At 42.8% G+C, this 27,745-nt stretch overlaps 1 protein-coding gene across 2 annotated transcripts in view; it reads right to left on the bottom strand.

Moving 5' to 3' along the window:
• The window catches only part of LOC139420340 (sema domain, seven thrombospondin repeats (type 1 and type 1-like), transmembrane domain (TM) and short cytoplasmic domain, (semaphorin) 5A), a 185,538-nt gene that overhangs the window by 39,655 nt on the left and 118,138 nt on the right, over positions 1-27,745 (bottom strand). For both annotated transcript variants that reach the window (XM_071170334.1, XM_071170335.1), the window contains 3 exons: positions 20,138-20,319; positions 19,599-19,742; positions 7,204-7,351 (listed from right to left, as the gene is read on the bottom strand). In XM_071170334.1, the coding sequence (XP_071026435.1) occupies positions 7,204-7,351; positions 19,599-19,742; positions 20,138-20,319 (474 nt within the window). The remainder of the gene's footprint in view (positions 1-7,203; positions 7,352-19,598; positions 19,743-20,137; positions 20,320-27,745) is intronic.

Below are 27,745 nucleotides of genomic sequence, written 5' to 3' on the forward strand. Positions count from 1 at the left end.
TGCTAAATATGTGTAAGTGACCAATAAAATGTGCTGTATTTTAATTAAAGAAAGGGTTTTCTCTGATCACTTTAAATAGAGAGAATGTGTGTGAGACAGAAAGTGAAAGACAGCGAGAGAGAGAGAGAGAGAGAAGAGAGAGAGAGAGAGAGAGAGAGAGAGAGAGAGAGAGAGAGAGAACATAAGACACTGACCTCTCGGCCCTCTTTCCCACCTCTCAAATTTGTTACTTCATGGTCTCCAATCTGCCGTGGGCTTTGCTTTGCCCAACGCTGATAAAAAACAGTTCCTTACATCTCCCCTCCTCACCCTGCTACTAACCCTAACCCCAAAACTGGAAACACACCTCACCCACCACAGACAGGGTTCACATCTTGAAATTAGGTTCAGGGAGGTTTACAACACGGATAGGGAGACCGGGACAGACTCAGTTTCCATCTAGGAATGGGTTCTTGGAATGGGGTTCTGGGAAGGAAGCCTTCAGGGCCGGAGTGGTATTCCCAAAATAATGGGATAATGGCAGAACAGTGGTGACAGAGTTAAGGCAGCTGCAGCTGAGATTGTGTGTGTGTGTGTTTATTTGTGTGGTCCAAACACTGGCACGTCCTAGACTACATTATCGTCCATCAGTGCAACCAAAAGCAGGTACTAAGTGAACTGACCCATGCTGAACTGACCACCGCTTGATTAGGTCCAAGCTCCGAATTGAGATTTGCCCACGCCACCCAAGGAAGGCCTTGAATAAGCGACTCAAGGGTAATGCCCTTAAAAACCCTTCCACCATCATCACTTGCGCCGTTTCCTCTACACCAAACTCCCCCCAACCCTCCCGGATTGATGAGAACGCTTCTGACATTCACACACTCCTACAAAACAAACGCCAAGCCCACAAAGCCCTCCTGTCCAACCCAGACACCCCCACTCTCCAATCCTCCCTCTCCCAGGGTCAAAACATCTGATGAAATCAAAAGTATAACAGACAAAAACAACACCCAAGGGTTCTATGCTGCCATTAAAGCCCTCTACGGCCCTCAAAAACAAGTCATCACTGCCCATGGAAACACACTTTTCAAGACCACCAGAGGATCTCAGAGAGATGGTTAGAGCACTTTGGAAATCTCCTTAACCACACCAACTCAACAAACCTGCTCATCCTGTACACACTCCCACACATCCCCACCATTCATGAACTCGACACCCCACTACAGTTTTCTGAGGTCCACCAGACGATTAAAATCCTAAAAGATAAGGAAAGTGCTGGACCAGACGGCATCCCAGCTGAAATCCTTGAGCAAGGGGGATATCTCCTCTTGTGCCAAATTCCACCTCCTCACCAAAGCCATCTGGCTGTCTGAACCATTCCACAGGAACGAAAGGATGACGATATTGTAGTCATGTACAAGAAGGGTGACAAGGCAGCTTGTGGTAAAAGCAGAGGCATCTCCCTTCTTTCAGTGAGAAGGAAGGTTTTATTTTTTATTTATTTAAACTTTGCTTAACCTTTATTTAACTAGGCAAGTCAGTTAAGAACAAATTCTTATTTACAATGACGGCCTACCCTGGCCAAACCCGGACAATGCTGGGCCAATTGTGTGCCGCCCTATGGGATTCCCAATCACGGACGGATGTGATGCAGCCTGGATTTGAACCAGGTACTGCAGTGATGCCCCTTGTACTGAGATGCAGTGTCTTAACTTCTTTGAGGTAGGGGTTAGTATTTTCACGTCCAGATGAAAAGCGTGCCCAGAGTAAACTGCCTGCTACTCAGGCCCAGATGCTAGGATATGCATATTATTAGTAGATTTGGATAGAAAACACTGAAGTTTCTAAAACTGTTTGAATGTCTGAGTATAACATAACTCATATGGCAGGCAAAATCCTGAGAAAAAATCCAACCAGGAAGTGGGAAATCTGAGGTTTGTAGGTTTTCAAGTCTTAGCCTATCCAATATACAGTGTCTGTGGGGTCATATTGCACTTCCTAAGGCTTTCACTAGATATCAACAGTCTTTAGAACCTTGTTTCAGGTTTCTACTGTGAATAGGGAGAGAATGAGAGCTGATTAAGTCATGCGTCTACCAGAAGGCCATGTGCTCAGTCAGGCAAGCGCCCGTGAGAGTTAGCTCCGTTCCCTTTCATTTCTAAAGATAAAGGAATTCTCCGGTTGAAACATTACTGAAGATTTATGATGAAAACATCCTAAAGATTGATTATATACAGTGGGGCAAAAAAGTATTTAGTCAGTCACCAATTGTGCCAGTTCTCCCACTTAAAAAGATGAGAGAGGCCTGTAATTTTCATCATAGGTACACTTCAACTATGACAGACAATATGAAGAAAAAAAATCCAGAAAATCACATTGTAGGATTTATTTATGAATTTAAAATAAGAAAATAAGTATTTGGTCAATAACAAAAGTTTATACAAAAGTTTATCTCAATACTTTGTTATATACCCTTTGTTGGCAATGACAGAGGTCAAACGTTTTCTGTAAGGCTTCACAAGGTTTTCACACAATGTTGCTGGTATTTTGGCCCATTCCTCCATGCAGATCTCCTCTAGAGCAGTGATGTTTTGGGGCTGGGCAACACGGACTTTAAACTCCCTCCAAACATTTTCTATGGGGTTGAGATCTGGAGACTGGCTAGGCCACTCCAGGACCTTGAAATGCTTCTTACGAAGCCACTCCTTCGTTGCCCGGGCGGTGTGTTTGGGAACATTGTCATGCTGAAAGACCCAGCCACGTTTCATCTTCAATGCCCTTGCTGATGGAAGGAGGTTTTCACTCAAAATCTCACGATACATGGCCCCATTCATTCTTTCCTTTACACGGATCAGTCGTCCTGGTCCCTTTGCAGAAAAACAGCCCCAAAGCATGATGTTTCCACCCCCATGCTTCACAGTAGGTATGGTGTTCTTTGGATGCAACTCAGCATTCTTTGTCCTCCAAACACGACGAGTTGAGTTTTTACCAAAAAGTTATATTTTGGTTTCATCTGACCATATGACATTCTCCCAATCTTCTTCTGGATCATCCAAATGCTCTCTAGCAAACTTCAGACGGGCCTGGACATTTACTGGCTTAAGCAGGGGGACACGTCTGGCACTGCAGGATTTGAGTCCATGGCGGCGTAGTGTGTTACTGATGATAGGCTTTGTTACTTTGGTCCCAGCTCTCTGCAGGTCATTCACTAGGTCCCCCCGTGTAGTTCTGGGATTTTTGCTCACCGTTCTTGTGATCATTTTGACCCCACGGGGTAGGATCTTGCGTGGAGCCCCAGATCGAGGGAGATTATCAGTGGTCTTGTATGTCTTCCATTTCCTAATAATTGCTCCCACAGTTGATTTCTTCAAACCAAGCTGCTTACCTATTGCAGATTCAGTCTTCCCAGCCTGGTGCAGGTCTACAATTTTGTTTCTGGTGTCCTTTGACAGCTCTTTGGTCTTGGCCATAGTGGAGTTTGGAGTGTGACTGTTTGAGGTTGTGGACAGGTGCCTTTTATACTGATAACAAGTTCAAACAGGTGCCATTAATACAGGTAACGAGTGGAGGACAGAGGAGCCTCTTAAAGAAGAAGTTACAGGTCTGTGAGAGCCAGAAATCTTGCTTGTTTGTAGGTGACCAAATACTTATTTTCCACCATAATTTGCAAATAAATTCATTAAAAATCCTACAATGTGATTTTCAGGATTTTTTTTTCTCATTTTGTCTGTCATAGTTGAAGTGTACCTATTTTAAGTGGGAGAACAATTGGTGGCTGACTAAATACATTTTTGCCCCACTGTACATCGTTTGACACGCACTGTAATATAACTGTTTTGACTTTGTCTGGACCTAGTGCCTGCGCATTTGGATTACTGTACTAAATGCACGAACAAAAAGGAGGTATTTGTACATAAATGATGGACTTTATCGAACAAAACTAACATTTATTATGGAACTGGGATTCCTGGGATTGCATTCTGAAGAAGATCATCAAAGGTAAGTGAATATTTATAATGCTATTTCTGACTTTTGTTGACTCCATAACATGGCGGGTATCTGTATTGCTTGTTTTGGTCTCTGAGCGCTGTACTCATATTATTCCATGCTGTGCTTTTGTTCTAAAGCTTTTTTGAAATCTGACACAGCGGTTGCATTAAGGAGAAGTATATCTTTAATTCCATGCATAACAGTTGTATTTTCATCAACATTTATGATTTGTATTTCTGTAAATAGACGTGGCTCTCTGCACTTTCACCGGATGTTTTGGAGGCAAAACATAACAAAGCGCCAATGCAAACAGAGATTTTTGGATATAAATTTGAACTTTATCGAACAAAACATACATGTATTGTGTTACATGAAGTCCTATGAGTGCCATCTGATGAAGATCATCAAAGGTTAGTGATTCATTTTATCTCTATTTCTGCTTTTTGTGACTATTCTCTTTGACTGGAAAAATGGCTGTGTTTTTTTGTGACTAGGTGCAGACGTAACATAATCGCATGGTATGTTTTTGTCGTAAAGCCTTTTTGAAATCGGACACTGTGTTGGGATTAACAACAAGTTTATCTTTAAAGTGGTGTATAACACATGGAATTTAAATTATGAGATTTCTGTTGTTTGAATTTGGCGCCCTGCACTTTCACTGGATGTTGGTCAGGTGGGATGTTAGTTATTTTTTGTCGCCAAACAAATGCAGGAAAAGTGCCAGGAACAAAACCAAGACCTCTACATGGCTTTAATAAACCTCGTCAAAGCCTTTGACACCATCAAACGTGAGATGCTCTGGCAGCAGCTCACCAAACTTGAGTTGCTTCCCAAGTTTCTGAGTGTCTTAAAACAATTCCATGAGGGAATGCACGCCAGAGTGGTTCATGGTGGGCATCAATCAGAGCCCTTTATAGTAGAGGTTGGGGTCAAGCAAGGCTGTGTTCTGGCTCCAGGTCATTTTTAACATGTTCCATTTCTGCAGTTACAAGCCTGTCAAACAACTCCCTTGGCTCAACCAACGGAATCCAGCTACAGTACCATCTGGATGGAAACCTCTTCAAGCTCACACAAAAGACAGAACCCAAACATATCTTTGAATTCACGTCTGGCTCATACCCCAGAATCCATGCAACACACCTTCAACCTGGTCTCCTCCACCTGTCGACCTCCAAGGCAATACCCAAAACACAGAAATAATTGCACAACTCTCATCCACATCCCCCCCACTCCATTCTTTCATCACTGGTGGTGTTCTCCTCAAAGTTGTACCCCATTTCACCTACCTTGGCGCTGTCCTCTCTCTGGCGTGCTCCCTAGATGATCAAGTCTCTGCTTCCATCGGATGACTCGGGGCCAGGGTTTTGGAAAATGTAAACCTCAAGACCCATGCCAAAGTGGCAGTATAGAACGTGTCTCCACCTGCTTTATGGCTCAGAGACCTGGACCCGATATAGGCAATACATAAACATCTTGGAAGCCTTTCACATCAGAAACCTCAAGACCCACACCAAAGGGGCAGTATACAATGTGTATCCACCTGCTTTATGGCTCAGAAACCTGGACCCCATATAGGCAACACATAAACATCTTGGAAACCTTTCAAATCAGATGCCTACAACGCATCTTAGGGCTAACCTGGGAGGACACAGTACCCCATAACAATATCCTCACCAACACCAAGTTGACCGACTCCTCTGTTGGTTTGGCCACGTGATGCCTGAACACTGCCTCCCCTGCCGATTTAGGCCAGCTAAGTGCAGACAAGCGCTCTGCTGGAGGTCAGAGGACCTGCTGAAGCACTGTAACATCCATCCCTCTAGCCTGAAAAACCTAGAAGACAGCATCTTACATAGGAGATGCGAGAGATGCAGCCAAAGACACCAACGTGCAGCTGGGACAACGCCATCCGACTCCCAACACACGTTTCTCAGCTCCCACATCGGCCCACACAACCACATGAAGTGGCACAAGCGGCAATTGCGCTAACCTACCCCTACCCCCCCTTCACAAGAGGAGCATTCTTCATCATCAACATCGATGGACTAAGGGTGTGTGTGTGTGAACAGACACCCACCAGGGTAGTGAAAAGATAGTGCTTCTGTATAAGTGTGTGTGGCCGTGCCGTTTTCTCAGTTGTTTTATGGGGTATCAGTCATGCTTCATTACAGTTAGACTGTTAAGGTATGGGAGGTCAGCTCTCTCAGTTGTTAAAGGGTTATCTGTGCTTAGTTAGGTTAATCACAGAACATTATCAGATATGTTACTACTTTGCTGTGGGTTGGAAGTTGCTACTTTCAGCTTGCCAGCAATATTACATTAGTCATGCGTCATTACCAGCTCCTAATGTGGTTGCTATGGAATGCAACAGTAGATATGGTTGCTATGGAATGCTATAATGCAACAGTATATATTTATATAGCTCTGAAATGGGTTGCCAGTGCACAGTGAAACATTTATAAGCTGTAACTCTCTAATCATTCGACCCATATAGAGACCATGGTGCTATCTTTATAAAAGTGTCTATAGTCAGTACATCTGACCCTCACACACTTATACTGTACATCTGTTACTGGTTATCATGTGACTCTCTCTGACCCCTACTCACTAATCCATTTCAACTGTAAAGGAATCTCATGGTCACGTGTCTTCCTTTCTATTTCTACCAGGCCCGTGGACGGAGGGAGGAGTGGGTTTGAAAATAGTGTTAAAATAACATGACAGTCTCATCATCCTCCTGACACCCAAGAGGACACCAGCGAAGCAACGTGCCATTACATCCCTCCTGCATCACCCAGCCTTGGACTTCATTACTAAGCACTAGGATATCATATGCAGTAGGTAACATTTATAGATGGTGGCAAAAATACAATAAAATCATATTTTTTTTATATTAATTTGTTGTCAGCATACAGTAGATAGACTAATAAAAGTGATTAGCAATCTAACATGTACTTATGTATTTTAATATGTGTATTCAGTTGAGGGAATATAGTGTAAGACCATATAGGGGGGTGATTTAGTGTTACATGTTAATGGTTAGCATTGGTCATGTATCTGCTGTTCTTAACAACATGTTAAGAAGTGCCATGGCTGAATATAAATACTATGGGGTTTTGGAGGGGATGAGCCTTAAAGTTCAATGTTACAGTTTAGATGGTTAAGAAGTTCAAGGTCAGGCTGCTATGGAAGTGCAGCCCAGATCTGTTTGTGTGTGTGTGTGTGACATACCTGGGCACACCCAGGGCACTCGTTGCCGTTCTCGCAGGTCCTGCGACGTGATTGGATGCCGCCTCCGCAGGGCACCGTGCAGCGTTCCCATGCCGACCAGGCCGACCAATAGACATGAGGCGGGCAGGGCAGGTGCTCATTACAATACCTAGGAAGGACAAAGACCACGGCGGATGAGTGTGTGTGTGTGTGTGTGTGTGTGTGTGTGTGTGTGCGTGTGTGTGTGTGTGTGTGTGTGTGTGTGTGTGTGTGTGTGTGTGTGTGTGTTTGTGAGAATACGAGTACACACAGAGAGGCTATGGGAGTGCTGGGGGCCATGTGCAATCTGAGGTCTTTACCTTGCCCAATAGTATCCCTGAGTCAGTCTGTCTTTGGAATGGTTGGTTGTATAATAAGTGTTATTTTTTACATGATACACAACAGCACAATTATAAAAGAGGGACACTGGGCTTCTGAAAACCTTACCATATTTTAGACCGCAAGCTAAGGCAGCGAACCAACATAGCTTTTAAGGAGTTGGAGCTACTGATGCCACAAGACAACAATGACTATAGAGCACTTCTGTACAGTCCAAAGACAGACAGACCGACAGACAGACTTATAGACAAATGCTAACAAGTTAACTCCATTAAAACAAAGATCTTTTACAGACCGAAGTATATTGCTTTTATGTCGCCATCAACGACAGAGAAATTACACACTATTAAACTAGAATTACTAGAATTTAACAAAGCCTGCAAATGCACCATGTATGTGGTAACCCATTTTGATATTCCTCTGAAATTCAGACTTAAACATGCATGTAATGTGCCTTTATGAAAGTTATATCTTAATGAGTCTACATGCATATCCCACATATTTTAATGGTGCTGCCTTTGAAAAAGCCACATAGACTCATGAATCATGTTTAATTGCAATATTTAATTATTACTGTACTGTTCCATAGGTTAATTAGTGGAGTTCATTATCCAAAAATGTGATGCTATTGATAGTCTAATTATTGCCCATATACTTACACAAACTACAACTTCAGCAGTGTTTGTGTAACCATGAAAAACATTTTATGTTGGATAAAAACTTTAGTGATGGTGACTCACGCAGATTTCCCTTACCTCATCGTGTCTGAGATTTGACTCCGAGAGAAAGAGATAGGCCTTGTTATATCTGCTTATACATATAACAGATAACACACACTGAGTGTACAAAACATGAAGAACTGCTCTTTCCATGACATAGACCTGCCAGGTGAATCTCTTATTGATGTCACTTGTTAAATCCACTTCAATCAGTATAGATGAAGGGGAGGAGACAGGTTTTAAAGAACGATTTTTAAGCCTTGAGACAATTGTAACGTGGCACACAAAAGAAAACGGGGTATGGTAGTAGGTACCAGGCACACCAGTTTGTGTCATGAACTGCAACACTGCTTGGTTTTTCACAATCAACAGTTCCCTGTGAGTATTAAGAATGGTCCACCACCCAAAGGACATCCAGCCAACTTGACACAACTGTGGGAAGCATAGGAGTTAAAATGGGCCACCTAGCAGAGTCCATGCCCCAACGAATTCAGGCTGGGGAGGTTCCTAATGTTTGCTATACTTAGTGTATATTATGTTGCTTTCTGGAGCGCAATGAAAAGTTGAAATAGGAAAACATTGGTGCATTACTCTGTTTTTCTATAAACCTATTTACATTAAAGTGCCTGAGATTCGGCTGAGGAAAGGGGAGAAAAAGAGAGAGATAGAGCAAGAGATGACAGAGCGAGAAAGAAAAAGAGAGCGAGAGGAAGGTAGAACGGGAGAGGGAGAGAAGCACCGATTGCAGGAAAAATTAGAAAGTGAAAGAAAGAGAGGGGGTGAAAGGGATGGGATATAATGCAAATGGTAGCGATATTAGCATTGATCTGCAGGGTCCCCTGCTGAGCCTCAGAATGGAAGAGTCAGACCTAAGCCAGATCCATAGTAAATAGATTTAGAGCTTCGCTAAACTCATCGTCAATCCATCCATGCAAATTGTTCTGCTCACTGATTAGATTAGCCTTTGTAAAATGCAACGGCCTCCCCCTCCCTCCTTCTCCCTCAGTAAAACTGGGGAGGAAGTCAAGAAGAAAATGGTACTAATAATTTGCCTATAGGAGCTGAGTAAGCAGGGGAATACAGTGGACATGTGCTGAGGGGGATGCTAGCATAAGGTACATAAACCTGAGCATTAGCCAGCCAGACTTCTGCCCCATGGCATTGACTGATTGGTTTTTATAACAGTTTCTCTTCCTACAGCCAGCAAACAAGGACAAACTGCTGGGATGCCCCTGGCCAGGTACTCAGACAGTTGGGTGTGAAAAGAGTGACTTTTCATCATTGATATATACACTACATGACCAAAAGTATGTGGACACCTGCTTTTCAAACGTCTCATTCCAAAATCATGGGCATTAATATGGAGTTCATCCCAAAGGTGTTCGATGGGGTTGAGGTCAGGGCTTTGTGCAGGCCAGTCAAGTTCTTCCACACTGATCTCAACAAACCATTTCTGTATGGACCTTTATACATGGGGGCACTGTCATGCTGAAACAGCAAAGGGCCTTCCCCAAACTGTTGCCACAAAGTTGGAAGCACAGAATCGTCTAGAATGTCATTGTCTAGAATGTCATTGTATGCTGTAGTTCACTGGAACTAAGGAGCCTAGCACGACCCATGAAAAACAGCCCCAGACTAATTCTCCACCCCCAACAAACTTGACAGTTGGCACTATACATTGGGCAGGTAGCGCTCTCCTGGTATGCGCCAAACCCAGATTCGGTGTGATTCATCACTCCAGGGAACGCGTTTCCACTGCTCCAGTGTCCAATGGCGGTGAGCTTCACAACTTTACACCTTCAGAAAGTATTCATACCCCTTGACTTATTCCACATTTTTGTTGTGTTAAAGCCTGAATACATTTTTTACAATACTCTATAACACACAATACCCTATGATGACAAAGTGCAATCGTTATTAAATACTCTTAAAAACGGGATAATTTTATTGTTCGCTAACTTCGCTGGGTAGACCTCTGTGGTTGGAGAAAAAAGTACATTACCTCTACTTATCACTATTTTTAGCCAACTGTACAAAGCTTCTGCCGGTAGCTTGCAAAGTAAACATCAGCTAACAGTACATTGGCAAATACGTTCTTCGTTGCTTGACAGACAGAGCCCACAAAGGATGGGAAATGAACCTAAACCACTCATACTTGTCAGTTATAGTTAACGTTTATTTTATATCACTCAAATATTCAATTAATGGTGGCCAATATTGAGAGATATCGTGAGGCTACCCTCACGTATCTAAAATGACATAATCAACTGATGCTTACTGATTATGAAAAGCATGTAGTTACTTGCTCTGTAACTGATGATAAAGCTAACTGTGTGCAATTGTTTTGCATGGAAAAATTGGAAATGTGTAGTTCTGACTATGCTCTTCAATAGGTGATGATATTAAAAGCAAATAGTGTTAACATTTATTAAACAATCCCTTGAAAACAGCACAGAGTTGTCAATAGTTTTAGAGGAGCTGGGTCTCCCTGCCCCCCCCCCCAGCAAGAAAACCGAACGCTCTGCACCGTATTTTGACGCTACACCTAAGCTCTAACTACAGCCATCAGGCTTTATAAATAAAGTGTGCCTGTACATCTGAGATGAATATCTATTAAAGGAGGTTCTACGGCCACAGCAGAAAAACCCTCCACCCTATTCCTAGCATTAAAGGGAGAGCGCACTCCCAAAATCAAAGTGGTCCAACGTATAGCTGAGTCTACATTCCACACCATTTGTTCTGTACATCTGCACTTGCATTCGGTGGGAATCACTACATGCCTTTAACAAGTCAAGACAGTTTGCCTTTCAATTAGGACAGAAATGAGAGGATATAGATAGATAGATAGATAGATAGATAGATAGATAGATAGATAGAGCAGACAGAATGAGAGAGAGGACAGTAAGAGAGATAGACAATGTTAACACATAATTCCCATGCCAATAAAGCCCCTTGAATTGAATTGAATTGAGAGAGAGAGAGAGAGAGAGAGAGAGAGAGAGAGAGAGAGAAAGAGAGAGAGAGAGAGAGAGAGAGAGAGAGAGAGAGAGAGAGAGAGAGAGAGAGAGAGAGAGAGAGTGCGCGAGCGGACAGAGCATGAGCAGAATCAAGAAAATCTACTCTTTTGGAACAGACAGACCCTTCTCCACCGCAAGATCAGAGTGATACAGCATATTTCATCAATTAACACGTGTCTCCCTCCACAGTGTGTAAAGCCACCAAGCCCTACTATAGGACCCTGATGGATTCTCTCATTCTCACAGCTCTACTGTTCAAGGTGTTTTATTGGCTGAGCAGGTAGTATGAAAGAAACAGAGATGGAGAGAGGGTCAAGGAGTGAAAGACTGAGGGAGAGAGAGAGAGAGAGATGGAGGGGGCAGGGTAGTCATAGTTATGAGTGCACTCGAACAAATCATAAATCTACAGTCTCTTTTTCACCTTGAAAACTTGCTTCAGTCACCATGGAAACTCTTCAGTCATTTTCAGCTCTGTTTTTTTCACACTTTCTTTCCATTTTTCTCACGGTCACATTTTTTAAATAATTTTTTAATTTTTTAATTCTACTCTTATTTTACCAGGTAAGTTGACTGAGAACAAATTGTTGATGTCACACAAAGCAATTTGGACACAATTTCTGTTGCAGATGCAAGTTCCAAGTGACATCATCTAAAGCACATTTGCTGATACATGAGGCAATTCAAACGCAATTCAAATTGCATGCAACAGCCAATCCTGTTACCAATGGTGTAAAGTACTTAAGTAAAGACTATTTAAAGTACTACTTAAGACATTTTTTGGGGCATCTGCACTTAACTATTTATATTTTTGACAACTTTTACTTGTACTACATTCCTAAAGAAAATAATGTACTTTTTAATCCATAAATTTTCACTGACAAAATTCTTTCCAATATGTTGAGTAATTATCTTTTTGTTTTCTCATGATTTGGATAGGTCTAATTGTGTTGCTGTCCTGGGGTCTGTTTGTGAACAGAATTCTGAATTCATCTCAATTTGGTGTTTGTTCCATTTTGTGAATTCTTGGTTGGTGAGTGGACCCACGACCTCACAACCATAAAGGGAAATGGGTTCTATAACTGATTCAAGTAATTATAGCCAGATCCTAATTGGTATGTCGAATTTTATGTTCCTTTTAATGGTATAGAAGGCCCTTCTTGCCTTGTCTCTCAGATTGCTCACAGCTTTGTGGAAGTGACCCATGGAGCTGGTGTTTAGGCCAAGGTATGTTACATTTTTTTGTGTGCTCTAGGGCAGCAGTGTCTAGATGGAATTTGTATTTGTGGTCCTGGGAACTGGACCTTTTTTTGGAACACCATTATTTTTGTCTTACTGAGATTTACATTCAGGGCACAGGTCTGACATAATCTGTGCAGAAGATCTAGGTGGTGCTGTAGGCCCTCCTTGGTTGGGGACAGAAGCACCAGATCATCAGCAAACAGTAGACATTTGACTTCAGATTCTAGTAGGGTGAGGCCGGCTGATGCAGACTGTTCTAGTGCCCTCGCCAATGTATGTTGAAGAAGGTGGGGCTTAAGCAGCATCCCTGTCTCACCCTCTGGCCCTGTGGAAAGAAATGCGTGTTTTTTGCTAATTTTAACTGCACACTTGTTGTTTGTCTACATGGATTTTATAATGTCGTACGATTTTCCCCCAACACCACTTTCCATCAATTTGTATAGCAGGCCCTCGTGCCAAATTGAGTCTAAAGCTTTTTTGAAATCAAGACTTTGCCTTTGTTTTGGTTTGTTTGTTTGTCAATTAAGGTGTGCAGGGTGAATACATGGTCTGTTGTACAGTAACATGGTAAAAAGTTAATTGGACATTTGCTCAGTACATTGTTTTCGCTGAGGAAATGTACGAGTCTGCTGTTAATGATAATGCAGAGCATTGTCCCACAGTTGCTGTTAGCGCATATCACATGGTAGTTATTAGGGTCAAATATGTCTCCACTTTTGTAGATTGGGGTGATCAGTCATTGGTTCCGAATATTGGGGAAGTTGCCAGAGCTGAGGATGATGTAAAGAGATAAGTGTCGCCAATTGGAATTTGTGGTCTGTATATTTTATAATTTCGTTTAAGATACCATCAACACCACAGGCCTTTTGGGTTGGAGGGTTTGTATTTTGTCCTGTAGTTCATTCAATGTAAATTGGGGAATACAGTGGGTTCTGGAAGTCTTTAATAGTTGATTATAAGATTTGTATTTGATCATGTATATGTTTTTGCTGTTTGTTCTTTGTCATAGAGCCAAAAAGATTGGAGAAGTGGTTTATCCATACATCTCCGTTTTGGATAGATAACTCTTCGTGTTGTTGTTTGTTTAGAGTTTTCCAATTTTCCCAGAAGTGGTTAGATTCTATGGATTCTTCAATTACATTGAGCTGATTTTTAACGTGCTGTTCCTTCTTTTTTCGCAGTGTATTTCTGTATTGTTTTAGTGAATCAACATAGTGAAGCCGTAGGCGCAGGTTGTCTGGGTCTTCTTTTTGGAAGGATACGTTTCTCAATTTCTTTCTTAGGTTTTTGCATTCTTCATCAAACTATTTGTCATTGTTGTTTCATTTTCTTAGGTTGTCTGCTTGAACGTTTTAATAGGGAAGCTGAGAGGTCAAATATACTGTTTTGGTTTTCTACTGTCAGGTTTACACCTTCACTATTATAGTGAAACATTCTGTCCAGGAAATAGTCTAGAAGGGATTGAATTCGTTGATGCCTAATTGTTTTTTGGTAGATTTCCACACTACTCTCCTTCCATCTACAGTATAGCATTTATTAATATTATTCAGTTCCTTTGTCTTTGATGCCTCATTACTGAGCAAATCTCTGTCAAGTAGTGTGTGATTTTGCTATGATCTGATAGGGGTGTCAGTGGACTGTGAACATTCTAAGAGACTCTGGGTTGAGATCAGTGATAAAGTAGTCTACAGTACTACTGCCAAGAGATGAGCTACAGGTGAAGTCAGAAGTCTACATACACTTAGGTTGGAGTCATTAAAACTCATTTTTCAACCACTCCATATATTTCTTGTTAACAAACTATAGTTTTGGCAAGTTGGTTAGGACATCTACTTTGTGCTTGACACAAGTCATTTATCCAACAATTGTTTACAGACAGATTATATCACTTATAATTCACTGCATCACAATTCCAGTAGGTCAGAAGTTTACATACACTAAGCTGACTGTGCCTTTAAACAGCTTAGAAAAATGTAATGGCTTTAGAAGCTTCTGATAGGCTAATTGACATCATTTGAGTCAATTGGAGGTGTACCTGTGGATGTATTTCAAGGCCTACCTTCAAACTCAGTGCCTCTTTGCTTGACATCAAGGGAAAAATAAAATAAATCAGCCAAGACCTCTGAAATCAAATTGTAGACCTCCACAAGCCTGTTTTATCCTTGGGAGCAATTTCCAAATGCCTGAAGGTATCACGTTTATCTGTACAAACAATGGTATGCAAGTATAAACATCATGGGACCACGCAGCCGTCATACCGCTCAGGAAGGAGATGTTTGAACCTACTTTGGTGCGAAAAGTGCATATCAAATCAAATAAAATGTTATTTGTCACATACACATGGTTAGCAGATGTTAATGCAAGTGTAGCAAAATGCTTGTGCTTCTAGTTCCGACCATGCAGTAATATCTAACATGTAATATAACCTAACAATTCCACAACAACTACCTTATACACACAAGTGTAAAGGAATTAATCCCAGAACAACAGCAAAGGACCATGTGAAGATGCTGGAGGAAACAGGTACAGAGGTATCTATATCCACAGTACAACGAGTCCTATATCGACATAACCTGAAAGGCCGGTCAACAAGGAAGAAGCCACTGCTCCAAAACCGCCATAAAAAAAGCCAGACTACGGTTTGCAACTGCACATGGGGACTAAGATCGTACTTTTTGGAGAAATGTCCTCTGGTCTGATGAAACAAAAATAGAACTGTTTGGCCATAATGACCATCATTATGTTTGCAGAAAAAAGGGGGAGGCTTGCAAACCGAAGAACACCATCCCAACAGTGAAGCATGGGGGTGGCAGCATCATGTTGTGGGGTGCTTTGCTGCAGGAGGGACTGGTGCACTTCACAAAATAGATTGCATCATGAGGGGTGAAAATTATGTGGATATATTGAAGCAACATCTCAAGATATCAGTCAGGAAGTTAAAGCTTGGTCGCAAATGGGTCTTCCAAATGGACAATGACCCCAAGCATATTTACAAAGTTGTGGTAAAATGACTTAAGGACAACAAAGTCAAGGTATTGGAGTGGCCATCACAAAGCCCTGACCTCAATCCCATAGAACATTTTTGGGCAGAACTGAAAAAGTGTGTACGAGCAAGGAGACCTACAAACCTGACTCAGTTACACCAGCTCTGTCAGGAGGAATGGGACAAAATTCACTCAACTTATTATTGGAAAGCTTGTGGAAGGCTACCCAAAACTTGTAACCCAAGTTAAACAATTTAAAGGCAATGCTACCAAATACAAATTGAGTGTATGTAAACTTCTGACCCACTGGGAATGTGATGAAAGAAATAAAAGCTGAAATAAATAATTCTCTCTACATTTATTCTGACAAAAAAATAAAATAAAGTGGTGATCCTAACTGACCTAAGACAGGGAATTTTTACTAGGATGAAATGTCAGGAATTGTGAAAAACTGAGTTTAATTGGATTTGGCTGAGGTGTACGTAAAATTCCGACTTCAACTGTATATGTGTACCTACCATAGGAGCCCCCTTGAAGCCTACCATTGACTATGAACATACCCAGTCAGACAGAGCTGCAGGAGTTGTGACCAGTTTTTGTTGGTTATGTTGTCGTAGTTGTGTCTATGTAACAGTATAACTTTAGACCGTCCCCTCGCCCATACCCAGGCGCGAACCAGGGACCCTCTGCACACATCAACAACAGTCACCCACGAAGCATCGTTACCCATCGCTCCACAAAAGCCGCAGCCCTTGCAGAGCAAGGGGAACTACTACTTCAAGGTCTCAGAGCAAGTGACGTCACCGATTGAAACGCTATTTAGCGCGCACCACCGTTAACTAAGCTAGCCATTTCACATCCGTTACATCTAGGGGGTATATGGGGGAGGTAATGTTGTCACATCCAGGTAGGTGTTTGTCCTCGTGTGCTGAGGGTGTCAGGTTCTTGTCCAGTTCTGGCATTTAGGTCACCACAGACTAGTACATGTCCCTGGGCCTGGAAATGGTTGATCTCCCCCTCTAGGATGGAGAAGCTGTCATTGTTAAAGTATGGGGATTCTATTGGGGGTATATACATAGCACACATGAGGACATTTTTCTCTGATTAGATAATACCCTTTTTAATTTCTTGCCAGATGCAAAATGTTCCTGTTTTGACTAATTTAATAGAGTGGGTTAGGTCTACTAAATTAGCATATCCCCTGAATATCTTTCCTGTTTCACACCTGGTAGTTTGGTGGAAGGGACTACCAGCTCTCTGTAACTTAGATGGTAATCAGTGGGTCCATCTTCTCTGTACCATGTGTCTTGTAGGATGGCAATGTCTGTTTTTCCAATTTCTTTGATGATGTCTGTGTTCCTGCTCTTTAGGCCAAAGACAGATGACCTTAGACCTTGTATATTCCAGGATGAGATAGTAAAAGCTTTGTGTTCCATAGTGTCTAGTGTTGTTTTTGTGTGGTTTAGGCCCGGACCATCACAGTAGGTGTGAGCAGAGCATGTTGAGCATCTGATACATACCTCTTAGGTCGCAGAATGAGATATGGGCGAGTGTAATATTGGGGTTTGGGCCTGTTGCTCTGCTCACGGCTTGGGCATATGTCCTGCTGTCATGTTGAGGTCCTTGTCGCAGGGGCGTGGGGCATGGGGTGGACAGAAGGGGCATACGTCTGATATGTGGGGGCCTATATAGAGTGTGGCCAGGGTTTGCTTGGGGTGGTCTTAGCTGGTTGGGGTGTGGCTGGTGATGCTGTGGTCTGGGTGTAGTTCCTCTTGGCATGGGTTGTCTCAGTGCAGGTCCTTCAGGAGGGGGTCTTGCAGGTCTGGGAGGGTGTCTTGCTGGTCTCGGAGGGGTGTCCATTCTCTGTTGCTCCTGTGTGAGGTGCTGGAGCTACGGTTGAGGGTCCTTCAGGGTCCTGGCAAACAATGGGATGGCTGCCTTGTAGAGGTAGACCTGGTCGTAAAGTCCAGGGTGGAGTGGTGGGCCAGGTATACATTAGGTTTTGAGGCACAGTCTTGTGAAATGCTTGCATTCACCTTCTGTATGGTGGCAGGGTGAACATATTTTTGTGATAGCAGGGTGGAGATAACCACTTGTGCTTTGGGGAATGTGGAAGATGTTTTTTCAATCACTCCCTTGAGTGCTGTGGCTATCCTTTCCTGCTGCGTCCTCAGGTCATTTGTGCCCATGTGAATTATGATGTGGCTGGGGACCCTAGTCTGTCCCCTGACAACAGCTCCAGGGCATGCCTAGTGTTTGGTCACCAGAGTTTAGCAACAGTGTGTTTGTGAAAAAGTTGATCCTCTTGAATGTATTTGCCATTTGAGTCAATGAGGAGCACAATCTCTGGCTTTGGTCTGTTCTCAGTGGATGTGTTGGGGTTGTCAAGACAGAAATCAGGGGAGCTGACAGGGGGGCTGTTAGGAGGGGTTGGTGGGTCCTGTGTTGTCTGTCCCATTGTTGTGTTGGAGTCGGGGTCTGGCTTCTCTGTGGGAGTGTCCGGCTCTCTGTCACACCTCAGCGTTCACCTCTTCATTCAGTGCCATGTGTGCCTCTAAGTTCTCTCACCTCAGTCCGTAGAGCAGACAGCTCTCTCAGACTGCCGTCTCTTGACATAGGGCTAGTGTGCCTTTGTAGCACTGTGCCATGCCAGGGGATGGTCTGTGTGGAAAATTAAGTTGCTTATGTTCCCCTCTTTGTAGCAGTCAGCAAATAGTGTTTCTGGATTGTTCTTGAGGAGCTTTTTTTTGTACTTATTCCTTGCAGTGTATTTTTAATATCCATGGGGTACTGTATTCTAATAACCTCTGGACAGGGATAAGCCATGGGGGCTCCAAGGCCTCTACATTTGGGTGGATGGGGGAGCTGGGGAACTCTCCTGCCATTGTTAGGCTCAAGAGTTTTCGCCTCCTCTCACTTCACACTTAAGTGATAATTGATCAGTTCAGTTTCTTTCCTAGCAGCTTGGTACTTTGTAGCCTTATTTATGAAGCTTTACATAGAAATTCCCTCCAGATTATTGTCTTTTCCTTTTAGCCTTCAGAAGTAAATTCAGACTGAACTTTACTCACTCAGTGTTGTTGCAGATGGAATTTCCAGGTTCTGCTGTGTTTCTTCTGCAGGTTTTGGTTTGTTAGAAGTATTTTTCTTGATAGTCCTTGGTAGTAATAGTCCATTCAGGTCATTTTGTCTTAAATCAAGGTTTTTGGTGTGGAATTGTGATTTGGATTGAAGGTTTTGATGTTGAGGTTAGTATCCTGTATTTATCCAACTCTAATTCTATATTTTTTCAGCAGAACTCAGGAGCTGATGCTCTCAGTGTGTGCGTCGCTCTCTCTCGCTATCTATCCCCCTCCCTCTTTCCCTCCCCCCAGAGGTGGTCAATGAAATTAGCAGCATGATGTCTGGGTAGCTAAAAGAAGCTGGAGTCTCATATAAAGAATGCCCAAGTCCCCCATGTTTCACTATGATGAAATGGACCATGTATAAATGACATATAGAGGAACAAAGTTCCCAGACACTAAGGAATCTGTCTGAAGTTATTCTCATATTATTATTTACTTTGTTGTAAAGTTTCAGGTAAAGAAGTTTCACTTCAAACAACCTGTAGACGTGTTGACCTTCTCTACCTGCACTGTTTCATGTTCTCTCACTTTTATTTTTCTTCTCTCACTTTCTTTCTCTGCAAATCCCATATTTCAGAGGGCCACATCGGTTGCTTAGAAACCTTCAAAACATATTTTTTTGGAGGTGATTATTCCAGACCAAAGCAGAGGATCCAGAGCTTCAGAAGGAATGCAGCTTCCCTCGTCTGTGTGGAGCTCAGATAATTACCAGGCTCAGAAACATCCCTCTCTCTCTTAATTGGCTGTCAGAGTCGGACAGAAGTGATTATGACAACAGCGAGTAATTTCTTCCAGCCATATATTTTACATTATAATGTATGACTGGCTAGATGAAGGACTCAAGACTTCTGTGACACTCACACCAGCAAGGGGACCGTGTGAGGTGATCTTGTGTGGATTTACGGTTGAGTATAAGTGGCTATGTGCGTGTGTACATGTGTATGAGTCCTGTACCTCTCCTCTCGGTTCTGCCCCACACACACTCGTCCTCCGTGGCGCGGAGTGGGGTTGCTGCAGGACCTCTGGCGGACCTGGAAGCCAATGCCACAACTGGTACTGCAGGGAGCCCACAGAGTCCACGGGGTCCACGCTCCATTCCTATAGAGAAACACAGACCACAGGGTTACACACACAACGAGAGAGACGCTGGAGAAAGATAGAATGCTTGCTATTGGGAAAATCTTTCTGTTGTCGAATGAAATATATACTCTATTTCATGTATTATCCATAACATGAACTGTAAGCTTGTGGTGTCTTTGTGAGAAAAGGGCAGATTGACAAATACAAATGAAAAGGCAGGCAGGCAGGCTGGCAGGCAGGCAGGCAGGCAGGCAGGCAGGCAGGCAGACAGACAGACAAGACACAGACAGACAGACAAGACACAGACAGACAGACAAGACACAGACAGACAGACAGACAGACAGACAGACAGACAGACAGACAGGACAGACAGGACAGACAGGACAGACAGGACAGACAGGACAGACATATACCTGGAGCAGTTGGCCACCTCCACGTTGAGTCCATGACAGGACTGACCCCCACACTGGGGTGTGGGGTTATCACACGCCCTGGTCCGACACAGACAGGACCCAGCACTGCCTCCATCAGTATTGCTACAGGCCCCCCAGCCTGACCAGGACCCAAACCCTCCATCTACTGTCACATTACGCACCTGGGGAAAATACAGAGAGGAGGAAGAAAATACTTAGAACTATGTTGGAGGTAAATAGAAAAGAACGAAGGATAGAGGAGGAGAGAGATCGAGAGAGATGGAATACAGGGAGGGAGTTTGAATAGGGGGGAGAAAGTTGAGGCGGATGGAGGGAGAGATAACTATACACAAACAGGAAGTTTGACTAAACCATATACTCATGTACGGTATATCCACAAGGGTAATAAATAATAATGTAGTCACTACAGATATGTAGATATGGACACTCTGAGATCCAAATAAGGAGATATATAAATAAAAAGACAGCATGATTTTTTAAAAGTATAATCCACAAGGGACAAAACACATACTTTAGCTGGGAAATGGATGATGAATGATGAGAGAGAGAAATAAATATTCACATACACACACATAGTTACTCATATACAAATGTCCATTTGTATAAAACAGAAAACAGTGCAGAATTTCGATAGCAATGTATTACAAATGACGGCCCGGCCGTACGGGCTAACTGGAAAGAAATGATGTGACATTCAAAACCACAGGTGATATGAGCCATGTAATGGTTACATTTCCGGCTAATTTAAAAAATGCTAAGAGCATTTTAACAACAGGAGAGAGAATGCTTGATGTGACACTGCTTTGGCGGGAACTGAAATAGCGTCTGCCCTTCTCTTATTGGTAACTGAACCCAGTCGACGGTCTAAATTGGAAGACATCTCAATGAGAGAAACATACTCTGGTGAATGGAGAGAGAGAGAGAGAGAGAGAGAGGGGGGGGGGCAAGAGAGAGAGAATGGGGGGGGGGTGGAGCAGAGAGAGAGCACAGAGAGAGGAAGAAAGAGAGAGAGAGAGAGAGAGGGTGGGGAGCAGAGAGAGAGAGAGAGAGGGAGAGCAGAGATAGGAAGAAAGAGAGAGAGAGAGAGAGAGAGAGAAAGAAGGGGGGGAGAGAGAGAGACTTTTGACTTTTTGTCTTTCTTTAGTGATACATCCTCATTTCATTAAAAGGGGAGGGGGGGCAGAGAGAGAGAGAGAGAGAAAGAGAGAGAGGGGGGGGGCAGAGAGAGATAGGGGGTGGGGAGCAGAGAGAGAGAGAGAGCAGAGAGAGGAAGAGAGAGAGAGAGAGGGGGGGAGCAGAGAGAGAGCAGAGATAGGAAGAAAGAGAGAGAGAGAAAGAAGGGGGAGAGAGAGAGAGACTTTTGACTTTTTGTCTTTCTTTAATGATACATCCTCATTTCATTAAAACCTCACCACCCCCACCCACCTTCAAAAAGCAAATATCCCTGGTGCTGTATACTCACCTTGCCCTCTACCCCACGATACAAAACAACAACATACATCTCAATAATCAAAACCTAACTACTTCTACAATCATATATCCAACCCATCTTCCCCAGCTAAACACACAATATCTTCTGAAACATCTCCACACTTTTTAATAATTTTATATAACTCAAATTCCACCCTAAGGCGTGCAGAGACCACCCCATTAAATAATAGTAAAGGGTCTGTTATCCCCCCACCTTTGACCCTGCTCCTCCTTGTTAGCCAAATAGCTAACTTTACCTGAGCAAACAGAAAATTCAACAACCCACATTTGCCAACCAGCTACTAGTGGCCAGGCTCCATGTAGAACCCTCCACTGGAGGTCCCCTGACCTCTTTGGTACTGGGAGTTTGTAGAGCCCCCTCCACCTAAAACCCACCATACTCTTCACCCCACATACTCCCTGCCACTGATGTGCCTTTACTCCTGTTAGGCTCCTAATGTTCTCACCTTAATGCAGAGCTTGTAGAAGGCTTTACCTCCCACCCCCTCAGAGGCTCGGAGTGTTAAAATCCAACAAGTCCTCCATCCCCCTTGCCAGTCCCCAGTCTCTGCCGTCACCTTCAGTGGCGGAAACATTGGTGGCCCCTCCCCCTTTGGCCGTTCAAACACCCCCATTACCGGCTCACAACACCCCCATTACCGGTTGTATTGTTCAGTTCTAATGTTGTCATTCTGTCTTTTTAGTTTTTTTTTCTGTACTTTTTCCAAACATTTTCCACCGTACATTATTACTCTGAGACAAGTTATTCTGGGGTTTTTGTGCGCTCATTGTTTTTCCATTCTATGCTCTAACGACAGGGTTGTATAACCGGAACGCCCAGGGGGGCCGAAATAATGCGATCAAGTACATTTCGTGGAACATCAAAGGGGTTAATAACCCGGTGAAGCGTAAGAGGGTGTTGACACACTTAAAGGGTTTGAATGCAAATGTTGCATTTATACAAGAGACTCACTTGAGGACTGGTGAGCATTTTAGGATGCGTAGGGACTGGGTTGGTCAAGTGTTCCACTCTAACTTTCATAGTAAATCAGGAGGTGCTGCCATTTTGGTTGATAAAGCTACTCCCTTTGTAGCTTCTGAGGTTATTGCTGATCCTAAGGGACGATACGTCATAGTAACCGGTAAACTGTTTTCTACCCCGCTTGATTTGGCTAGTGTTTATGCTCCCAATTTGGATGACACAAGTTTCATTTCTTCCTTTTTGTCTGCTATACCCAATTTAGATTCTCATTTGTTGATTTTCGGGGGGGATTTCAACTGTAAAATGTCCCCAGTTCTTGACAAGTCCTCACGAACAACTACAGGCCCATCTAAATGTGCCCTACTTATTCAATCCTTTCTTCAGATGGTCCTTTCTTCAATGTTTGAGGCCTGGCATTTCCTACATCCTACAGATAGACAGTATTCCTTTTATTCTCATGTTCATCAAACAAACTCCCGGATTGATTACTTATTTTTGGACAAAAAACTTCTGCCTAACCTTCGGCAGTGTACTTACGAGAGTATTGTTATTTCTGACCATTCACCATTAGTGTTTGAACTAGAGTTTCCCCAGCGACCTCCTATGTGTTATCAATGGCGTCTTAACCCCATTTTACTCTCAGATAAGGAGTTTGTCAATTTCATTTATTCTGAAATCACCTTATTCCTAGAAACTAATTCAACACCAGGTATGTCCTGCTCTACCATATGGGAGTCTCTCAAAGCATACCTACGTGGCCAAATTATTTCTTATACAGCCAACCAAAACAGAGTTCGCTCTCAGCGACTTCAGGACCTGAGCGAGTCCATAGCCACATTGGATGAGAAGTATCCTACAGATCCTTCCTCTGATCTGCATAAACAGCGCCAACTACTCCAACCTGAATTTGATGAGCTTTCTACCAGGCAAGCTGAACAGTTACTCTTGCGAGCTCGGTACAGAGTGTATGAACAAGGCGACAAGGCCAGTAAACTCCTTGCACATCAGATCCGTAAATCTGAGGCCTCACGTTTAATCCTACAAATAAGGACCCCGTCTGGTGCCATCACAGTTATACATAAAGAGATCAATGATCAATTCAAACAATTTTACTCTGCGCTATACACCTCTGAATCCCCTCAAGACCCTTTGCTGATTGATTCCTTCTTTAATGGCTTGAATATGCCTTCAATTGATACAGACTCCCATGACTGTCTAGAAGAAGAATTTACACCTGAGGAGATTGCAAAAGCAGTGTCTGCAATGAAAAGTGGTAAATCACCGGCTCCGGACGGTTTTCCAACAGAATTTTACAGGACGTTTTCTGGTCTGCTTTGGCCATTCTTGTCTCGACTATTTGCAGAGTTTTTACAGGACGTTTTCTGGTCTGCTTTGGCCATTCTTGTCTCAACTATTTGCAGAGTGCCTTAATACCTCAAAGCTACCGCCTAGTCTTTATCAGGATTCAATTTCATTACTATTAAAGAAAAACAAAGACCCCCTGGAATGTGGATCCTATCGCCCAATCTCGCTTTTAAACTGTGATTACAAAATCCTAGCCAAGCTTTTAGCCATCCGTATGGAAGGCTCGCTGCACCAAGTAATACACTCTGACCAGACTGGCTTTGTGAGAAATAGGCATTTGTTTTTCAATATTATGCGCCTTATGAATATACTGTACTCCCCAGCGTCGGAGGACCCGGAGGTGGTGGTCTCACTTGATGCGGAAAAAGCGTTTGACCGCGTTGAGTGGGATTACCTAACAGCTGCCCTTCAGAGATTTGGCTTTGGCCCCAAATTCATTGCGTGGATAAAGATTCTTTATTTTTCCCCCATGGCTTCAGTACGGAGTAACAACTTGTCCTCTATTTTCCCTTGCACCGCGGATCCAGACAGGGTTGTCCACTCTCCATCTTGTTGTTTGCTTTGGCAATCGAGCCTCTCGCCATTGCACTATGCTCTAATGATGCCATTCAAGGAATAATCAGGACGGGCTTAGAGCAGAAAGTCTCGCTAAATGCTGACGACCTCCTTTTGTTTATCTCTAACCCTGATATCTCATTGCCACGTGCCTTATCTGTTCTTTAAAAGTTTTGAACAATCTCAGGGTACAAGCTGAAAAAAGAGTGAGCTTTTTCCTGTAAACAAGGGTGCTTTAAAGTGCTCTTTTACAAGTTCTCAGTTTAGGATTGTCCGGGATCAATTCACCTACTTGGGAGTTAAAGTGACAAGGAAATATTAAAATTTGTTTCAGGAAATCTTTGTTGCTCTAGCACAGTTTGAAAAATATTTTACTCGTTCTCTTATCGGAAGGATTAATGTCATTAAAATGAGCGTGTTGCCCAAATGTTTATATTTATTTCAATGTTTACCCATCTTTATTCCAAAATCTTTTTTTATTTCACTGGATCAAACATTCATGCATTTTATTTGGGATGGCAAGGTACCACGGATTGGTAGAAAACATTTACAGAAGCCTAAGTCATTGGGGGTTTAGCTCTACCAAATTTTCAGACATACTATTGGGCTGCAAATTTCAGAGCCCTTCTGTACTGGCTGCAGACTGATCCTACTGGCCCTAGACCACTCTGGGTCCAGATGGAGTCTGAATCGTGTAAACCTGCTGCACTTTCTTCTGTGTTGTGCTCGTCTCTCCCAGTGTCCAGAGGAAAAAGGTATGTCAACCCAATTCAACCCAATTGTCTCTTAAAATTTGGAATCAGTTCCGTTCAGCCTTTAGCCTCCGAGGCTTTTCTCTATCAGGCCCAATTAATCATAAGATTTTATTTCCTCCATCTCTGAATGATGGAGCTTTTGCCATCTGGCACTCACTAGGCCTCTCCTCACTAGCCCAATTATTATTTGATGATACATTTGCCTCTTTTGCTCAGCTACAGGAAAAGTTCAACCTCCCCCAATCCCACTTTTTCCACTATCTCCAGACTAGGAACTTTGTCAGAGCTAACACACCTGCATTTCCCCATAGGCCTGCGAATACAGCTATAGAGACCATCTTGGAGATGAACAAGCTTCCTAGGGTTGCAATTTCAGATGTATATGCAATCATTCATGACTTACAGAACCCTTCTTTGGTGCCTTTAAAGACTCGATGGCAAAAGGATTTGGGGGAGGAACTTGGGGAAGACACCTGGGAATCTGTGCTGCACAGGGTGCATTCGTCCTCTTTTAGCACTAGACACAGCCTAATTCAATTCAAGGTGTATCCACTGGTCTGGGGCCTAACTTGGAAGAATATTCTCTGATTTTGATCCTAACTGTGTCAGATGTAAGGTGGAACCAGCCACACTGTTGCATATGTTTTGGAGCTGTCATAAACTGTCAGGTTTCTGGGAATGAATATTTAAATGTTTCTCTGATATATATGACACTGTTATAGATCCGCCTCCCCTTACAGACCTTTTTGGAGAACTGCCCATAGGTACCCCCCTGTCAAGAATCCAGTTGGACACTGTTGCTTATACAACTCTTTTAGCTAGACAGCTAATACTACAGAACTGGAAGATGGCAGCTCCCCCATCTTATAAATATTGGGTGAGAGATGTGTTGTGCTCTCTGAAACTAGAAAAAAATCAATCAAATTCACGTGGGAACCCCAAACTGTTTAATGAGGCTTGGGCTCATTTTTCCTTGTTTTTTTATTTGATTTATTTTTACATTTTGTTCACGTCTAGATACAATTATTATTATTCCTTTTTTTATTTTAAAGCATTGCAAACGTTTTATTTTTGGTCCAGTGGATGGTCGGTCTGTGGCCATGACTGTCTGTGAGTGGTTGCATTTCTCCACCCCTATCCCTTGACTGTTTACAGGAACAATGGTGAGGTGTTTGCTCTGTCCCTGTACTATAGATTGCCCTTTAACCTTTGTAGCCTTCTGCCTGGTGTGTTTAACTTGTCTAAAGTATGGTATCTTTAAAGCTATTTTTTTTAAAAATGTATTATTTGTATTTTTTTCTAGTTGAGTATATTATTTATATTGCTTTGTGTTGTCTTGTCTGTGTGTGTGTGTGTGTGTGTGTGCGTGTGTGTGTGAGAATACGAGCATTGGGTGTGTGTGTGTGTGTGTTTGTAAAACGTAATAAACAGAGTTTTCAAAAAAAAGATTGGGTCAGTCACAATGGTCAGGTATTCTGCCACAATGTACTCTCTGTTTAGGGCCAAATAGCATTCTAGTTTGCTCTGTTTTTTTCTTTCTAATGTGTCAAGTAATATTTTTGTTTTCTCATGATTAGTTGAGTCTAATTGTGTTGCTGTCCTGGGGCTCTGTGGGGTCTGTTTATGTTTGCTTAGGGGACTTTTCTTTAGGTTAATTTCTATGTAGGTAATGGCTTTGTTATAGAAGGTTTGGAAATCGCTTCCTTTTAGGTGGTTGTGGAATTTATAACGTCTCTTTTCTGGATTTTGATAATTAGCGGGTATCGGCCTAAAACTGCTCTGTATGCATTAGTTGGTGTTTTACGTTGTACACAGAGGATATTCTTACAGAATTCTGCATGCAGAGTCTCAATTTGGTATTTGTCCCATTTAGTGTATTATTGGTTGGTGAGCAGACTTGTGTCTCAGATTGTTCACAGCTTTGTGGAAGTTACCTGTGGCACTGATGTTTAGGTCGAGGTATGTATAGTGTGTTGTGTGCTCTAGGGCAACGGTGTCTAGATGGAATTTGTGTTTCTGGTCCTGGCGACTGGACCTTTTTGGAACAACATTATTTTTGTCTTACTGAGATTTACTGTCAGGGCCCAGGTCTGACAGAATCTGTGCAGAAGATCTAGGTGCTGCTGTGAGCCCTCCTTGGTTGGGGACAGAAGCACCAGATCATCAACAAACAGTAGACATTTGACTTCAGATTTTATTAGGGTGAGGCCAGGTGCTGCAGACTGTTATAGTTCCCTCGCCAATTCGTTGATATATACTGTATGTTGAAGAGGGTGGGGCTTAAGCTGCATCCCTGTCTCACCACATGGCCCTGTGGAAAGAAATGTGTGTGTGTACATGGATTTTATAATGTTGTATGTTTTTCCCCCAACACCACTTTCAAATAATTTGTATAGCAGACCCTCATATGCCAAATTGAGTCAAAGGCTTTTTTGAAATCAACAAAGCATGAGAAAACTT

This window comes from Oncorhynchus clarkii, chromosome 11, assembly GCF_045791955.1.
Source record: "Oncorhynchus clarkii lewisi isolate Uvic-CL-2024 chromosome 11, UVic_Ocla_1.0, whole genome shotgun sequence".
NCBI lineage: Eukaryota > Metazoa > Chordata > Actinopteri > Salmoniformes > Salmonidae > Oncorhynchus > Oncorhynchus clarkii.